The sequence below is a fragment of the Poromitra crassiceps genome, assembly GCF_964638095.1.
Source record: "Poromitra crassiceps genome assembly, chromosome: 10".
Lineage (NCBI taxonomy): Eukaryota > Metazoa > Chordata > Actinopteri > Beryciformes > Melamphaidae > Poromitra > Poromitra crassiceps.
Window position 1 is genome coordinate 41,492,003 of NC_139631.1, and position 18,638 is coordinate 41,510,640.

Genomic DNA, 18,638 nt, shown 5'->3' on the forward strand with positions numbered 1-18,638 from the left:
GACGTGTGTGTTGTCAGGTGACGTGTGTGTTGTCAGGTGACGTGTGTGTTGTCAGGTGACGTGTGTGTTGTCAGGTGACGTGTGTGTTGTCAGGTGACGTGTGTGTTGTCAGGTGACGTGTGTGTTGTCAGGTGACGTGTGTGTTGTCAGGTGACGGACACGATCACGTGACGTGTGTGTTGTCAGGTGACGTGTGTGTTGTCAGGTGACGTGTGTGTTGTCAGGTGACGGACACGATCACGGGCACACGCGGCGGACGCACGCAGCAGCGGCGTTCCCACTCTCCCACGGCCGACAGAGGGGCTCTATCATGGGGATGAGAGGAATCTCACTAACGTAACATTATTGTCAGAAACCACTTTGATTTGCATAGTTTAAATGAGTTTGCAGCCTAGGGATAACTCGATGTTTATATTTTTATTGATCTATTTACGTCAGAGGAAGCCAGGATTAAACAAAACGCTATCAGAAATAACACAGCCAGTCTGCCCGTGTGTCTTTTCAGGGTATAGTGTCCTGCCTGGGGGGGGGGGGGGGGGTTCAGATGGAGGTAGGGGAGGAGCATGAGAATTAATTTGTTTGAATGCATTTCCTTTGGTTACATTTTATAAAACCCACACAGAGACGTGAAGGGTGACCAGTGGCATTGATTTATGACAAAAAATAAAAACGTGAAAAAATGGACATTCGAGGTCCCGCCCCGACGAGCGACGATAATGTTAAATGAGTTAACACATTAAGTGCCAAGGACGAGCTAACTCGTCTTACATAAACATTTTTTTTTTTTGACGGTGGGACATCAATCAACCCCTTTTACATCTTCGAGATAACTATTGGAGCAAGAGCATGTGTGTAATCTATTTTACCGACCACTAAGTGGCGACAGAGACCGAGAGAAGCCACAGCCACGGGACCCAAAAGCAGCCGCCTCCCGCGGAAATGGCTTGGCGATTTTACAGTCAGAAGCCCGGACACACACACAGAACGGACAGAGATCTCTTCCCCCCAGAGCCGCGGAGCAACACACACACACACACACACACACACACACACACACACACACACACACACACACACCGCGGGAGCAAGCCATTCAAGGAAATGGCTTGGCGATTTTACAGTAATCCATTTCAGACTCGTCCCCGCACGCAGGCAAGCAGGCAGGCAGGCACGCAGACAGACAGGCAGGCAGCACAACGCGCTTCTGACACGCCCGCTGTTAGGAGGAAGGAGGAGAAGACACACGGAGGGAGGAGTTTGAATGAGAGGGGTGTTTCCTGTTGTTATGGAGGAAATTACTGTTCAAAACTATTGTTTAGAATGTCTGACGGTCTTACTGATGCCAAAAATGAATGGTTAAAGTGACTGTTTCACAAAAAGCCATTTATCTCTGAATAAATTTCCAGACGCTGAAACCATGCTGTACTCAACGGCTAATATCTACATAACTACTAACTCTGCAAACTAACTCTTTTAGACAGAGAAAGCACACATTCTATTAGTTATTTTTAGATGATTGGTGTTCATGAATTCTTAACAGAAAAGAATCCTCGGCTGTTCTAAAATGAGCCAGAATCGTCAAAAACACCCCTGGCACAACTTACCTACAGGAATGAAAACATGGCTGGCATTCAATGTGTTAAGATGGGAAAAATGTGCAGTTCAAAATGTTCCAGGCCTGGAAAAGGCATTTGAAACTTCTCATCCTATCCCCCGACTTAAGAGCCTCACCACTGCTCTTGGCCTCTCTCTGGGGGACAGTGTGGTTGTGGAGCAGCAGCACAGTGCGTTGGGTTGCTGTGTCCAGGTCCTCCTGTCCCCAGGCCTCGTCCAGATCACACTCTGGTTTCAGCAGGCGCAAAGTCACGTGTCCCACAAGCAGAGCTGGAAGAGAGAAAATGAGAGGACGATAAGCTACAGTGCACTTCAACATATAAAGGAGTTTCAGAGCTGATCATTTGGAGGAGGGGGGGGGGGGGGGTCACTGCCAGTGAGTCAGGCTATGTACCTAGAGAGTGTAGGTGTTTGGGCATGAGGCAAACTCCTATGTCCAAGAAAACCTGTTGAAGGCTTGGTGCGGCCAGAGGGGAGTGAAGGAGCGGTATCAGGACCTGGAAGACACCAGGGAGATGCCAGGAGATCTGAGGTGGTCTCTCTATCAGAGCCGCTTCCAGCAGACCCACCGCACACTGCAACTCCATGTCCAACTGGTGACACGAAGACAGACACCAGGTCAGCAGATAGAAAAGGAACCATATCACACTTCGGGATCCATTAGTTTGGTTTTGAAAAGCTGTTTGGGGGGAGTAGTTTGGCGTCATACCCCTTGAAGTCGCTTGCGAATAGATGCCTCCCTTTCAAGCTGGATCTGCATCATCTCCTTTTGCTTGCTGGTCAGCTGCAGCTCATCTTTGATGCCTTTTTTCTTCTTCAGCTCCTGGAAGAGCAGAGAGAAGATGATAAAACACGTTCAAAATGTTTGCCAGACATCAACACGACCAAAATAAGATACCCATGGTGTCATGGTCAATCTACCTCCTGGAGCTCCATCTCAATGATCTGTTCCTTGTAGGAGTAGGCCTTGTTCTCTCTCTTCATGTTGCCTTTGTTGGCGCTTTCCTGCTGGGCACTGCAGCAAAAATACAGTAGAGGGGGAAGAGAGATGTAAGTGGATGCTAAATACACATGCATAAGTAAACAAACAAACAAACAAACAAACAAATAAATAAATAAATGAATAAATAAATAAATAAATATTTGAATTGAATTTCCCAATACACAGAATCTGATGTAACTATCCCTTGTGCTATGTTGGGAGAGTACGTATGCAAACACCGCTTGGATGTTAGAGGACAGAGGGGGCCAGCAGGTATGTTGGGGGCCATGCTGTGGCATCCCAAACCAACCCACTCCATATCCGCTCAATATCAAATGCAGCTATCACCTACACCAGGCATCACCAAATGGCGGACCGCGGTCCGGGTCCGGACCCAGACGCTGTCCTATGCGGACCCAGACTTATAACTGATAAAGATTATTAAAGTTTGACGGCGCGTTTCAATTTGAACTGGCGCGGCGTTTCTACACTTTACGGTACTAGTTCACCAGCCACAGACCAATTGCATGCATTGATAATCGCATGTGATGCTACTCAGCCAATCAGGGCCACCCTCCTCTAAGCTAGGGATGGGCATTTTAAGCAATTTAAATACTCGAGTACTCTCCTTCTATTATGAACGAGTACTCGAGTACTCGCGCGCGCGGGGGGGGGGGGGGGGGGGGCGGTGGGGGTCTATGTGATTACTATGGTAATGACGGAGCAGGGGTAATCTGCTGTGTGTGGGGCTGTTCACACATAACGTTTGCATTTTTGCATGGAGAAAGCGTTAACCTGGAGCATGTGAGTAGAGGGACTGACTGACTGACTGTGATATTAGGTGAGGTAAGCTAAGCTAACGTCTAAAGCCTACCTCAGACAGCATCTCCGATGGTTGGATGGATGGCATTAGCGCTTCGGAGCGGACAATATTGTTGTGAAACAAGCGAAGGCTCAATTCCAATACATGTCCATTGTCCAGTATCATCCATTTTACTTTATGATCACTGTTACACTAACGTAAATCCACGGCTTACAAGGTCCGGTGTTCTGCCAAAAAGTGAAAACTGACCACTGACCAGTGTGATTAACGTTACAGCTGCAGCTAAATAGTGATCACCATGAAACGATTGTCTCCCAAAAAGCGATTCTTTCTCCACATTTCTTGTGACTAACGTTATGGGAAACGACAGTGTAGTCGGTAAACTACTGCAAAGTTGTGAATTAGTTTTATCGGGCGTGCGCTATGAAGAAGCGTGCATCTGTCTCCTTCGGGAGCATATCTTCAGCCACCATTTTCGGGATGAGCTGGAAAACTTCCGGTTAAAACTTTCAAAATAATGTTACTTAAACAAAAGTAAATAGCTTATTGATGCACGTTGGAGGAGAAAAGGGTATTTCAACGAACGAAGCAGCAAACCTTGTATCAAAATACGCGTTGTGATGTTATATGGCGTGAAACTATGGCTGTAACGCATTACTCAAAATCAATAAGGTTACAACTCACGTTACAATAAGCCTTTTATTTTGAAATCAACAAAGCGGATGACGTACTTGTACATTCTGGCTGACTTGACGCCCGTGCAGTTCATGCTGCCAGATCCACATAACAACGATGCATGCGTAGATTTAGACCATTTTTAAAGGGGTGGGGAGTGGGGCGAGTACCCGGACAGCGGAAACGTTACTCGAGTACTGACGTTATGAACGAGTGCTCGAGTACCCGAGTACTCGCGCCCATGCCTACTCTAAGCTGCTGCTTAGAGGAGTAATGGCGGCTCCTGTTTAACAGCCGTAAGTGCAGTTCTTGCAGAAATAGACTCAATAACAACAATGAACACAAACACTGATGATGCACCAGCCGGGTTTATCGTCCGAAAATATGTTTTCCTCGTTCTTCTAAGATGGATGGATTATTTTGGACTGCATGTGGCGATGCTGATTGGCTGAAGGAGTTGTCTGTCAAGGCAAGTAGGCTACTCCCGCCCACTGCTATCACTGTGAGATAACGTTATCAGGAGGGTTCTGCCAGCGAGGCACACTTCTCTCATTGAACAAGAGAAAGTGGGGGAATTGTTCAAATGGATGTGCTCAGATAGCTTTGGTTGAGACTGTTAAAAAGAAGCAAAGGGAACTCACGGTACACTTTCTATTTCCTTTTTCTCAAATTAAGCTCTGCTATGTATTTTACTTTTTCAATGCAGCCCTTATTTTACTTGAAAGAGAAAATATAATTGATGTATTATTAAAGCACTTAATACCAGTTAAAGTGAAAACTGAAAATACTTTTTTGTTGTTTTTTCCCCTGAAAATAAACATTGTTGAAATACTGAATTACTTTATTTGATTTAACAGTCAGTTGTTGACTACATGCAGACGTTGATAGAACTATTAGGCTACTTCAATATAGATGGCACTGAATCGTCACAAAAGTTAGACGTTGCGATGTTCCGGACCTTTGCTCGAGTGACTTTTCTCTAACTGGACCTCTTTGAATTTTAATTGAATACCCCTGAACTACACCATCCTGCAGCTACTCTTTATAGTTCTCAGTATTACCAAATCATTTCTAAGCTCACAGTCTGTCTTAGCAACAACAGGGTAGAGGGATGGCTGACCCTGCTAGTTTGAAACAAATAATTGTTATGGTTTATTTGATATTATAAAAGGTAGGCGGGCGGGGCTAGACACAGAAGCCAACAGAATAATTGCCCAAAAGTTTAGCCAGTCACAAGAAAGTAATTAAATGTCTATTTAGTTTAAAGGGATACGCCACCTTTTTTGGAAGTTTGGCTCATTCGCCATATCCTCCCTACATAAACAAGATACACACTGCCTTTACCACCACTCTGCACGCAGTATACAGCGCGCTACAGTCGTCAAGTTAGTTAGACCGCCATAGAATGGAGGCTTATGGGACAGCCGCTCAAAATCACCAAAAACACACATCTCACAGCACCAAAATACATGTTGTGCTTCAGGTACTTACACACCACGCGATGAAATATAATCCAACATGCAGAGAAATAATCTTTTTTTAAGGTAGATACCCGGAATTACTTTGTAAACATGGCCGCCAGGCATGCGCGGAATAGAGCACATGCACTGTGTACAGCGGAAGCGCTGTTACAGGCAAACAAGGAAGTAACTCGTGTGGGGGATCTACTCTGAAAATGACGTTTCACATAACTACGGATTAATATTTCATCTCGTGGTGAGCACCCAAAGCACAACATGCATTTTGACGCTGTGAGATGTGTGTTTTTGGTCATTCTGAACGGCTGTACCATAGTCTCCATTCTATGGTGATACTAGCTAACTTGACTGTAGCTCACTGTATACCGCGTAGAGTGTGACAGTAAAGACGGTGTGTATCTTGTTTATGTAGGAAGGTTATGGCAAATGAGCGAAACTCCCGAAAAAGTGGCGTATACCTTCAAGTAAATGGTTCCACTAAAGGCAAATAGATGATCTACCTTTAACTACATGGCAGTATCTCTAAGCAGCCCTGCTTTTGTAAAACCCACAGCGATTAATATAAACACTAAGATTTATTTGCATCATTCATCGTATTTGTGCAAATACAGATGTAGATGTTGGTTAGATGTTGCTTGCTGTTGGATTCAGCAGTGATACGAGCCAGTCTTGCTACCTCTGGATGATGCTCTTGTCATAGAGCTCTCCCTCGGGCGTCAGCATGATGGCGTACTCCTCCCTGGTGACCTGAAGCAGAGCGGGCCGGGAAAGCCACTCCGTCACATGATCCATAACCCGTGCGAGCAGCTTGTTGGGCGAGAGAGCGGACAGGGCGCCCACAGCGTTCTTCACTGCCTGGAGACAAACACATGAGGACCACTAAACATCCCAGTGTGAAATACATCACTAGCCAGGAGCCAACATCTATCTGTCAAGCCCTTATTGGGAATTGACACAATATGTTGCATATCCTGTATATTCAATGTCATTTGGATATTCACTCATTTGTTTTTTCATGCAAATGTAATATGAGCATATTATGTGCATTATTGTGAGACCTGGTTGTCGGCGTTGACCTCCAGTAGGCGTGGCAGAATGCTCTCCAGATTTCTCTCGATGAACTCCTTAGCTGTGATGTTCATGGTGGACAGCAGAAGAGGCCAGAGGCCGGGGCGAGCGAGGACTGCACCCAACAGAGGGAAGCCAGGCAGAAAGACACATGGAAGAGAGATGAGCCATTAGACAACTCTGATCAAGTTGACAGTACAATGTGACATAAGTAGGGCTGGGTTCAAAAAATCGATTCTCAGATTTTTTATCGATTTTCATTTTAATCCTCGATTATCGATTCATATGTCCAGAGATCGATTTCTTTTATAAAAAAAAAATAAAAAAAATAAAAAATTAATAAACAGGCTAAAATATTATGCTGTGTGTGGTAGTTGAAACATAGTTTCAAGTTGACGTTTATTTATGTTTGTAGTTGAAACAAAAACATAAATACTGTAGGCTACATGAATGGAAATGTTTGATCATTAATATCTACTTTTAGAAATGATATAGGCTGAAATCAAATCACTGTGCATAATTGTGAAAGTGTCTTTATTGACAGATGAAAAGGCTGTTATTTACCCTTTGTTACAACCTGGTGAGTAAATATATGTGTAACTAAAACCATTAAGATTGACAACAGGTCTGCAACTTTTTTTCCCATGTATCTACTTGGCTGGTTGGGAACTGGACAGTCATGTAATTCAGGGTACAGCTCAAAAAACACATTTTGGTATCACTAACCAAATCAATATTGAAATTGATCGAATCGGAATCGAATCGAATCGAAATTAATCGATTCGCAACCTTGTGAATCGGAATCGAATCGATTCTTGAAATTTGAACCAATACCCAGCTCTAGACATAAGTGTGTATTCCTGTACCTATGGAGGGGCAGAGAGAGTGATGAGGAAGGTGGTGGATGACGGCAGCAAGGTAGAAACGACGATATAAATGGAGGAGACAAGATGAAGAAAGGAGTGCATCACTAAGATTATCAGTAGATTTACTTCTTAATAGAGTATTAGCTGGTGCTGCAACAGGTTGCAGTTGATCCGTGATCCGTATGGATCCGCCCCCACGGCTCGGGACACATGTGACCCGCAGATTAAGGTTAATGCAAAGTTTAACCATCATCAGTGTTTTACTGCTGCTGTTCCTACATGTCGATGCAGTGAAAAGATACAGACAAGACAGGTGCGTGCTGTGCAATGACTGACTGCGTTACGTTAGTGAGGAGAGAGAAAAGATAACTGATTTAAAAGCTGGTGCTTTTGCCTCCATCGAGTGAAATCCCGTGGGCTGTGAGACTTGAGTGAAATCCCGTGGGCTGTGAGACTTGAGCGAAGTCCCGTGGGCTGTGAGACTTGAGTGAAATCCCGTGGGTTGTGAGACTTGGGGCATTTTCAGTGGTGTAACTGGGAAACTGGGCATGCTTGTCATCATTCAAATAGATTGCAAGACTGTGATGTTTATGCAACTTGAGGCGATATGCTGCCTGCCTAACCTGACGCTGCCAGATCGATGAGTTTGCTTCAAATATCTGTTTCACAAACAACATCCATCTGGATTCGGCCAAGCTACATTGCTGAAGAGGGCGGTCACTTTTTTCAAGCTACTAGGCAGGTGATTGGATGGACCGTCTGTCTGTCACCGTCTGGGCTTGCCAGCGCCAACCAATCAGATCGACTTCCCTTCATGACGTAGCAGCGCCTGATCAGCTAGGACTACAATTGCTAATAGTTAGCATGGAGGTCGCAGATTTTTTGCTGTTTTTGTAAGGTGAATATTGGGTGCAACCATTGACTATTCAATTTGCCAAAAGAAAGAAGAATTACTGCAGATGTCTGACTGAGGATGAAGTGCAGGTAGGCCATTTTGCACGTTAAATGTAACTGATTGGATTAACTGATGTTACGCTAACGATAGCAACATTTGGAGGTTGGGGTGCTACGTCTGATGATTGATGATTAATGTTAACGTTAACAGCGATTCATTCATAACACATATCGTTGTTCGTTTCTTCAGGGAACTGATGACACGATATGACACCGAGTGGCACGCACCCTGGACGGCTAACGTCATGGAGACGCAACGCTCTCTAGCCTTTATGATCATGGCAACAACCAAATGCTTTGATACAATATAATGATTTAACGCTACTATTTAACTGGTGAATTTTAGCATATGTGTCAGTGGAATGGTAGATATTTACGCATGACTGGAGAATGTTATTTGCTTACTTTTGTAATAATAAACTAAACGGAGAAATGACGGCCGTGTGTGGTGTTGTTGTTACATAATCTGCTGGTCTTGAGGCACGATTGGGTCAAATGATAAGACGATGTAAATGCATAAAGATGTTGTCAGATGAATCTGCGAAAGGGAGCTGCCTGGAGCCCAGAGGACGTCAACAGAGAAGAGGAAAAACACCCTGGTTACACCATGCAGCATGTATTTGGATATAATCTCTAACTTTAAGAATGGTTCCTTGTTGATATACCGTATTCCTAGTATTGGCTCCCATGACGTTTGTTTACCCCCTATCTAAAGTACAAGTGCAAAATCTTAAGCTACCGGTATGTTCTATCGATAAACCAATTTCTCGAATAACAGCTCCAAAATATCAGACATATAGGACTACTATATGCTAGAGCTATATTCACACTTCACAGTATAATTTATGCAAGCGGGGGAAAATATCAGATAAACTGATTGTTGTATTGTATCCTGAGATCTTTAATCTCGCCTGTATAACATAATATGTCACTCGGACACCAACGTGAGTTAACGTGGTTTATTAAACAGCAGCCAACATTCCAATCATAGCAGAATACACTTCAGCTAGCAGTAAAGGGACAATACATCACACTGATCTTTGCAGTTCTGTGTTGATTAGCTAATAATTCAGTGGCATTTTGATTAACGTTATGATTTATTTCGATTTGGAACAAAAATGATGGTTTAACAGATTGCATGTTTACTGGGCTGTGGTGAGAGTGAGAAGGGCTTTGTGTTTGTGTGACTTGCGTGAATGGCTAGCCGTTAGCCATTACAGCCTTACAGCTAATAAGTTATCCCAGCCTAGCGGTCTGAAGGCTATCTCCCCAAATTTTACAACAATGTCTTGTTTACTAACGTTCATAGTTGATAACATTACAGCAATACAGTTACGGTTTCGTACTCACTGTAAGATCAAGTGTTTAACGTTTATGTTAGCTTATTGTTTTGAATAGAATGTTTGACTAGCACACTGGAGCTAGCCTCGGTAGCCGCCGCCATGTTGAATAGTCAAAGAACTACAAACGCAGAGGCGCCTCTCGGTGGCGTCACACCCGGTCTCGCCTAAAGCCCGCCCCTAGCTCACGCTGATTGGTGCGCCTGTGTGGCGGCCGGTTTGAATGCATCTCTGAGGCCAGGGCCAGACTGAGGTGGATTGTGAATTTGTGACACAATGCCGCCCCCGTCTGGTGGAGTCAGGCTACTGCCTGCCTGCCTTCCCTTCAAAACACACAGCTCCACTCACTGATATGCTGCCTGCCTTCCATTCAAAACACACAGATCCACTCACTCATATGCTGCCTGCCTGCCTTCCCTTCAAAACACACAGCTCCACTCACTGATATGCTGCCTGCCTTCCCTTCAAAACACACAGCTCCACTAACTGATATGCTGCCTGCCTTCCATTCAAAACACACAGATCCACTCACTCATATGCTGCCTGCCTGCCTTCCCTTCAAAACACACAGCTCCACTCACTGATATGCTGCCTGCCTTCCCTTCAAAACACACAGCTCCTCTCACTGATATGCTGCCTGCCTTCCCTTCAAAACACACAGCACCACTCACTGATATGCTGCCTGCCTTCCCTTCAAAACACACAGCTCCACTCACTGATATGCTGCCTGCCTGCCTTCCCTTCAAAACACACAGCTCCACTCACTGATATGCTGCCTGCCTTCCCTTCAAAACACACAGCTCCACTCACTGATATGCTGCCTGCCTTCCCTTCAAAACACACAGCTCCACTCACTGATATGCTGCCTGCCTTCCCTTCAAAACACACAGCTCCACTCGCTGGGAGCCGCTCCCAGGGTGTGTTCAATCTGATAAACGGTGTGTGCACCGTTTCCTTACGGTTTCCAGGTTGAACATCATGTTTCCTCTAGGGGTGGGGGGGGGGGAATCAATACACCATAGCATCGCGATATTTTGCCTGACGATATTGTATGGATATTTGGACACCAAGTATCGATCTTTTTTTCTTTTTTTCTTGCAGGCCATACCATGCCAGGCCACCGGGCATCTGCCCGAAGTGCCCGATGTTGCAGTCCGGCGCCTGCAGTGGCGTATTGAGTCCAGAGAAGCTTAATAATGTAGCCTACGTGTGGGGCAAAAACAAAACAAAAAAACACTGCATGTTTTACTTCCGGTGAGGTCAAAGAAAAGGTAGGAAAAGGAGTTAGACAATATATCGAAATATCTCAATATTCAATATATCTCAATATTCAATATAACGCAATATCACACAATACTATCGTATGGTGACTCAAGTATCGTTTTAGTATCGTATCGTGGGCATCTGGTGATTCCCACCCCTAGTTTCCTCCATGCACCACTGTTTCCATTTGTATAGAATAGACATTCTGCTACATGTTGTCAGGGGCTGAACTCGACCCGTCTCTTTGTCTGTCTGGGCAGTAGAGCTGCTGAAAATAATCGATTCAGAGATGCATCGCGATGCTTAATAGGACGATTCTGAATCGATTAACAAATATCAAAAATCGATTATTAAAAAAAAAAAAAAAAAAAAAAATTTAATAATCAAATCAAATAGAATGTAAGTACATGCAGTTGTTTATTTTAATTATGGATCATAATACAATGCAATTCCAAATGCACTTTTATTTTAAAACTAGCCACACAGTGAGAAAAAATAAATCATGTATTGCGGAAAAAGTGATGCATCGATTTAAGATGCATCGTATAATCGAATCGAATCGAATCGTAGACTTGTATAATCGAATCGTATCGAATCGTGAGATCAGTGAAGATGCACAGCTCTACTGGGCAGGACATTGATAATGGAGTTTTTTTTATTCTAACTCTATTTTTTGTGGTGAATAATAATTATTATTATGTTTATTTAAATTCATATTCTTATTTCTCTGTATAACAATAGGATGAATATCAGTGTGACATCACAACAATAAAAAAGTACTTCGGGGTGCCACTGCAGCAGAAACTAGTATGAAATATGCTGTGAAAAGCTGTGCCAAACAAAGGTTAATATCTCAAAAACTATACATCACATTGATTATATTTTGACAGTGAGTTAAAGCAGAAGTAGCTCAGGGGTCTGATGTATAATATCTGTATGTAGGGTTAAAGAATTGTGTGAACTGTCACAGTTTATAATGTGTGAATTTATGAGAAAGCACAGCCTGCTAGAGTGAGTTCCTGCTCCTTAGGGTCCCATTATAAATGTTGAAAAAAGTATGAAGCATAAACTGCGATTTATCAAACGGTACAAAATATCAATTCAAACTGAATTAAGATGCTAGAGGCCTAAAAGTTTAAATGGAGTGTCTATCTTAAAGTTTGAAGGAGTAGTTTGAGTTCAAAGGGAGCATGGTTTCACTATCAACTGCTATAAAGGCCCATTATGTACCATTTTTGCCCACTAGATGTCACGCTGGAGCTGCAATGTCAAAACGTAAACAGTCTATAAAACACACAGGCATGGCTTCCCATGCTAGGGCTGGGCGATAGTTACAAAGTATATCGATATAAAATATTTCATATCAGTTGATATCGATAATTATTGATCATTTTAATGACACACACACACACACACACATGCTCTGGGTGCAACTGCAAGCAGTAATTTACAGACATGGTGACATTTTATTTTGATGACATAGCCTAGCGTTCCGAGCTTCCTAAAAAAAAAAGTTTGGTAATGTGTATTTCAGGGTTGTAGGGTTAACGTTAGGTGAATCAGTGAGCTGCCCCGCATTACGTTAATGTCCCGGGCACAGAAGACTGCGGGCTTGTGACGGTATCGCTATTAATATAACACATGTTAACACGTTGTCGAGCGTTGACATGAATTGAAACTCACTCACATCGAATTCTTTGTAACGTTTACAACGGTGTTCTGCTTTCGACGTGCCTTTTATTGACAATGAATTCCTCCACATCACATATTCTCCCACTCATCTCGTTTCACCATGGTGGTGTGGTACCGGGTGAAACCAAACTTGCTGTTCGCGTCACTAGCACTGCCCATGTCAAGGGATACGATTGGCTGTTTATGAGCAGGGGCGGGTGCACTCGGAGTTTGTCTGTTAAATGACTGTTTGGCCGTTTCCGTGTCACTTGTAGTAACAAGGTACATGATTGGCTGTATGAGCCACGGAGCAGAGGGAAGCGCTCTATCGAACGTCCGTATCGAACCATATTTTTTATTGTATTGATGATGTCTATCGCGAAATAAATTGCTAGTTTTATCGCCCAGCCCTATCCCATGCCACCGTAAACACCCGCCCTGAGACTGGGAGGTTGTGAGTTCGATCCCCGGCCGAGTCATACCAAAGACTATAAAAATGGGACCCATTGCCTCCCTGCTTGGCACTCAGCATCAAAGGGTTGGAATTGGGGGGTTAGATCACCATATGATTCCCAAGCGCAGCGCTGCTGCCGCTCACTGCTCCCCCAGGGGATGGGTCAAATGCGTAGAACAAATTTCACACATTGTGTGACAATCAGTGGGCCTTTACTTACTTTACTAAACAACATGCTGCTCAGAACAGAACATTATAACTCTCCTGTCTCGCTAGATATCGCTAGCAAAACACTAATCAGGGTTTCTAACTTCCAATCATGGAAGGTGGAAACCCTCATTAGTGTTTTGCTTGCACGTGTGTTTACCCTGCCTTTTTGACACAAGATGGCCCCCGTGAAAAGGGTCTATGGTGTTTTGCGGGTATGTAGTAGGGCTGAATGTCACATTTAGTGCCTTTAAAGCGAACGACAGTTGCACCCAGGAAGTATAGCCAATCCGTATGTTTACAAACATGCTGATTCATCCTATTGTGCTGAGCACAGCGCTGTTTGCATAGCCTTGATTTTTTTTCAATAAAGATTGAAAAATAAAAAAGAGCCATAGTAGGTAGCACATTTTTATATTCATTTCGATAAAAAAAAATGTGCTGATGCGAAAAAAAATTCGATCCCCGACTCCGAATCCGAACCCTGAGTTTTGTGATCCGTTGCACCCTTAGTGTTAGGTTTGTTACATGGTGGACCCCCGTACCTATGGAGGGGTGGTGAGAGACGATGAGGATCTCCATGGCCAGGTTCTCAGCCTCAGATGGGTCACCCCACTGGCTGGCGGCAGAGCAGACGACACACAGCGCCTCCAGCAGGACACGCGGGGGACTGTAGCTGCGGCCCAGCTCAGTCAGCTCTCCCGACTCCGACACCAGGACATCCTGGGGCAAAACCTGCCAAAGGGTCAATGGCATATGGTCAATAACAGTCAGAGTAATGATGGAGGCTGATGGAGGCCAGGACTCACAAGCCACTTGCAACATTTCACATGACAAGTTCATAGAAAAGCTTCTAAAAATGATGGCTGTTGACCTGTAAAAGTGACAGTAAACAATCTGAGGAGCCACAGTGACCACGTTTACAGGCACACAATATTCCACTATTATGCGGAAAATGACAATATTGTGAATTTGATAAGGGTCATGTAAACCGCATATTCCAGTTGCATTTTCCAAATTTGCCCTTTTTCCGAATTTAGCATTTTCCGATGAAGATGTGGGTTATTCTAGTATTATTCTGGTTTTAGGAGGATTCTTTGATCATGTATCCAGCACATTCGGAATATGCGTCTCAATCAGGGTTTTTACCACAGTTTGCGATGCATCTTCCCTATTTGTGGTCAGCTGATGTGTGCTAGAAGTGCTAGAAGAGGCGATATGATCATATAATCCATCATCTCTCGCATGTGAAAAGGAAAGCCCACATTTCTGATCGGGAGGAGATGAGAAACACAGAAGATGACGCAACTCTCATAACTAACAACGTAGCCTACGTTTAATATCGAAAATTTGGATATCGCAACGCCAAACTTTTCAGCAGCAAGCTCCTGAAATGGACCAGATGATGCTGGTAAGAATACAGTCAGGGCTCCTCTGTTTGTTCTGAACAGAACAACTCAGCTGATTCTACCTGCATCTCTCTCTCCCCCCACGTGGGAGGGCGAGCTACGGCTGCGTGTTAACGGGAATATTAGTGGATTATTCATTTAGTCGGAATATTGTCTTTTTCCGAATATGGGCAAAAACCGGAATATTGTGTGCATGTAAAGGCAGTCAGTGAAAACGTAGCAAGCAAGCCATTCAATGAACATTCACTTATGCAATTCTACACTGTCTATCAGTAGATACAGCTATACGCTTTCAAAACATTTGGCGAATGACCCGCACTTTGTGTTTGTTGATGACCACGCGCAGTTCTCCCAGGAGGCCGTGGGCGAGGCTGGCCCCGCCCAGGGAGGAGAGCAGCTTCCTGCAGGTCTGCTGTGCCCGCTTCCTCACACGCCACACCCGGGACAACAGCACCGCAACTGTGGCCCGGTGGTACATCCTACCAAAGCAATGGTGAAATGTGACACAGACAATAGGACAAGAGTGAGTATTTGTCTGGAATAGAAGGTATCGTATAACTCATGCATGGTAGAGACATAGTAGAGACATATCTACTCAAACAAAACACAAACAATGGCAATTAATGGACAACGCCATTCCCCCCAGTTCCCTCCCCCCCCCCCCCCCGAACAGGGGCACCAACCGACTAGGGATATCGACGGTTAACCGTTAACCATTTAACCGCCGACAACGTCATTGGTCGGTTAAGCATGTCAGTCAAACGGTTAATTTGCATATTAAATTGGCATACAACGTGTTGCCAATATGGTGGTTTTTTTCCTCCTTCGCGGTAAGCAATGTTAACGTAGCCTAAGTAGTTACTGTAGCAGCATTATATAGGAGTTAAAAGCTCCTGCCACTGCCAGAACAACATTCATAGAAGCCCTTTTCCCACATGCGCTTTGTACCGCAAAATGACCGGAACGTGGTGTAATGCCTGCATGTGGGAAAGGCGCCGTGCCAGTATAAGCGCGACCCCGTCGTCCCCGACATTTCACCAGTTTCGATCCAGTCAGAAGAGCGGTATGCTCTTAAGGGGACGCAAGTGGAAATGGTCCAGTCATTTTCCGCGACAGCGGTCCTTCAATCATGGGCGAGGAGTAGCCTACACACGTTGCTTAATGTTCCAGCGGGCATAATCTAATCATTCGCGCACATTAAAGCAAACTGGCGAAATGATCTTGTGATAGCCTAATAACATAAGAGCAGTATGTCAGCTTGCTGATTTCCGAAGGCAACCCCGGACACATCAAAGGAAGCCAGTCTGTAAAAAGTGCTTCAACGCGACGCAGGTGAACGGATAAACATCGAACCAGCAACTATTTCTCTCAGACACGGATCCCAACTTCTTCAAAGTGCATCATCTAATCATTCGCGCACATCAAAGCAAACTACTTCCACATTTCGCTGTGCATTTGCTTTCTCTACATACATACAAGCGTTGAGCAGCTTGCAAGCCTTTCTCGCTGTGTCTGTCCGTGGCTGCTGCTCTCGAGCAGAGAGGGGAGGGGGGAAATCGGCTGTGTTGATTACGCTGGCGGCTTGACGCTGCTCTTAAGTCAAACGAGTGTGATTTATTGTGTGACAACTGACAAGCGAACGTATTTCGAGTTTTGCCGACCCCCCAAATAAGCTCCCCCCTCCCCCCGCCCCCCCAACATACAGGAAAATTCGCTGATAGATTCCCACATGCGCGAGCCGAAGTGTGAAGGGATATTGACTTACAGGTAATTTTCCGGTACGCATGTGGGAAAACGGCTTTAGAGAAAGGCTTTTCCAAATGTTTGAGAGAAACGCAGTGTGCATTGTCAGCACTGACTTCTCTCTGTCTCTCTCACTGCCCGCCTCTCCCCCCGCGTGCGAGATGTGCTCTGTGATAAACTGGCGTCAGTCAGCGTCTTCCACATGGATTCTACTGAAGAAATATCTTCCATTTAAAATGTTTCACGTAAGTCATTTCTCTGCCAACGTCGACTGGAGGGGACAGAGAGCTCCACACATGCGCCACACCCCCGCCCCTCCTCTGCTTTGACCAGACCGACGCCCTGCCTGCCCTGTGCGAGCCAGTCAGTCATGCTGCTTCTGTGTTCCAGCCGCTGTCATGAAACCGTGAGGTTACTTTCAATCTCTCCAGGTCTGTCTGTCTCTCAGGTGTAATAATCAGGTCTGTCTGTCTCTCAGGTGTAATAATCAGGTCTGTCTGTCTCTCAGGTGTAATAATCAGGTCTGTCTGTCTCTCAGGTGTAATAATCAGGTCTGTCTGTCTCTCAGGTGTAATAATCAGGTCTGTCTGTCTCTCAGGTGTAATAATCAGGTCTGTCTGTCTCTCAGGTGTAATAATCAGGTCTGTCTGTCTGTCTCTCAGGTGTAATAATCAGGTCTGTCTGTCTCTCAGGTGTAATAATCCTACAACGACCACGGCTTTAACAAGCATCACAGGCTGTGTAAACAGTGTTAAAGGTGCTCTGTGTAACTTGATCCCCCCTGCTGCCCCGCCTCTTACTATACACTCTGAGGCTGCTGTGCTGATCTCTCCCTCCGTCTCTGTGTGCATGTCTGTGCCCCTGCCCCCGACCCCCGAGCCAGGAGCTAAATTAAATATCACTATAGAGAGGCAAAGTGACCGCCTACTTCCTGCTTCAGCACTCTACCAGAGATTTTCATCCCCCATCTATTTTCCCATAGACATTTCGTAAAATGCTTATAAAAATAGTTTTACTTGTTCAAACCAAACGGCTCAGATATATTTAGAATCGGGAGAGACCATAGAACATTTCACTCGGGACCAAAAAAAACTACATTTTCTTTAAATCCGCAGTTTTTTTTAATGTTTTGGTCCGAGTGAAATGTTATGCGATCTCTCCCGTTTCTAAATATATCTGAACCGTTTGGTTTGACCAAGTAAAACTATTTTTATAAGCATTTTACGAAATGTCTATGCATTGCACCCTGACGAAGGCACTTTCGCCGAAACATGTTGGTGTGACCATTAAAACACAGCAGAGGAGATTTTGAGTGTGCGACTTCTTTTCTTTATGTTACTTTGAATTTTCGTTAGTCTGCACCTCTTCAAACTTTTTGGGTGTGCTCCACTCTATATACTACGAAATGTCTATGGGAAAATCTCTGGCACAGTGCTGAAGCAGGAAGTGACGTTCCACTTTGGCTCTCTATCGTAGACATTATGACATGATAAGACATAAGATGAATGTCAAATTCAAGTGGATTTGATACTAGTGTAGGAAGGAAGCAATGCAGTCCGGACTCGCACACTAAAATAATGGTCTGAAACCCTATGGAGCGCTGGAATGAAAGGCATGCGCCACTCAATTAATATTTCACGTCTTTAAAAGAAAATTAACCGATGGTTAACCGATTAAGGGTGTCGGTTAGTCGAAAGTAAAATTAACCGAAAATCCACATCCCTACAACCGACCAGAGGAGGCACCACCTGCAGACACGGCCAATTGTGTCTGTAAGAACGTCTGACCAAGCCGGAGGTATCGCTGTCGGGAATTGAACCCGGGTCTCCGCGGTGGTAGGGGAGTACTTTTACCTCTACATTACCCAGATGCCCTGCTATGCCCCCTCTTGCAGTAAACAGAGAGTCTGTGACTGTGTGCTACCACTTAAAGAGCCTGGTGCAGGTTAGAGACCACCACTTAAAGAGCATGGTGCAGGTTAGCACCACTTAAAGAGCATGGTGCAGGTTAGCACCACTTAAAGAGCATGGTGCAGGTTGGAGACCACATTGCATTCATATGTGGGACTGGTATGTAGCAATAGGATTCTCT

The 18,638-nt window shown here is 44.6% G+C and overlaps 1 protein-coding gene across 2 annotated transcripts in view; it reads right to left on the reverse strand.

Moving 5' to 3' along the window:
* Positions 1-18,638, reverse strand: part of gcn1 (GCN1 activator of EIF2AK4) — a 104,182-nt gene that overhangs the window by 74,708 nt on the left and 10,836 nt on the right. For both annotated transcript variants that reach the window (XM_083644826.1, XM_083644825.1), the window contains exons 17-24: positions 15,124-15,283; positions 13,941-14,130; positions 6,631-6,755; positions 6,249-6,427; positions 2,536-2,629; positions 2,324-2,437; positions 2,009-2,207; positions 1,732-1,884 (exon numbers count right to left, since the gene is read on the reverse strand). In XM_083644826.1, coding sequence (XP_083500952.1) covers positions 1,732-1,884; positions 2,009-2,207; positions 2,324-2,437; positions 2,536-2,629; positions 6,249-6,427; positions 6,631-6,755; positions 13,941-14,130; positions 15,124-15,283 — 1,214 coding nt within the window. The remainder of the gene's footprint in view (positions 1-1,731; positions 1,885-2,008; positions 2,208-2,323; positions 2,438-2,535; positions 2,630-6,248; positions 6,428-6,630; positions 6,756-13,940; positions 14,131-15,123; positions 15,284-18,638) is intronic.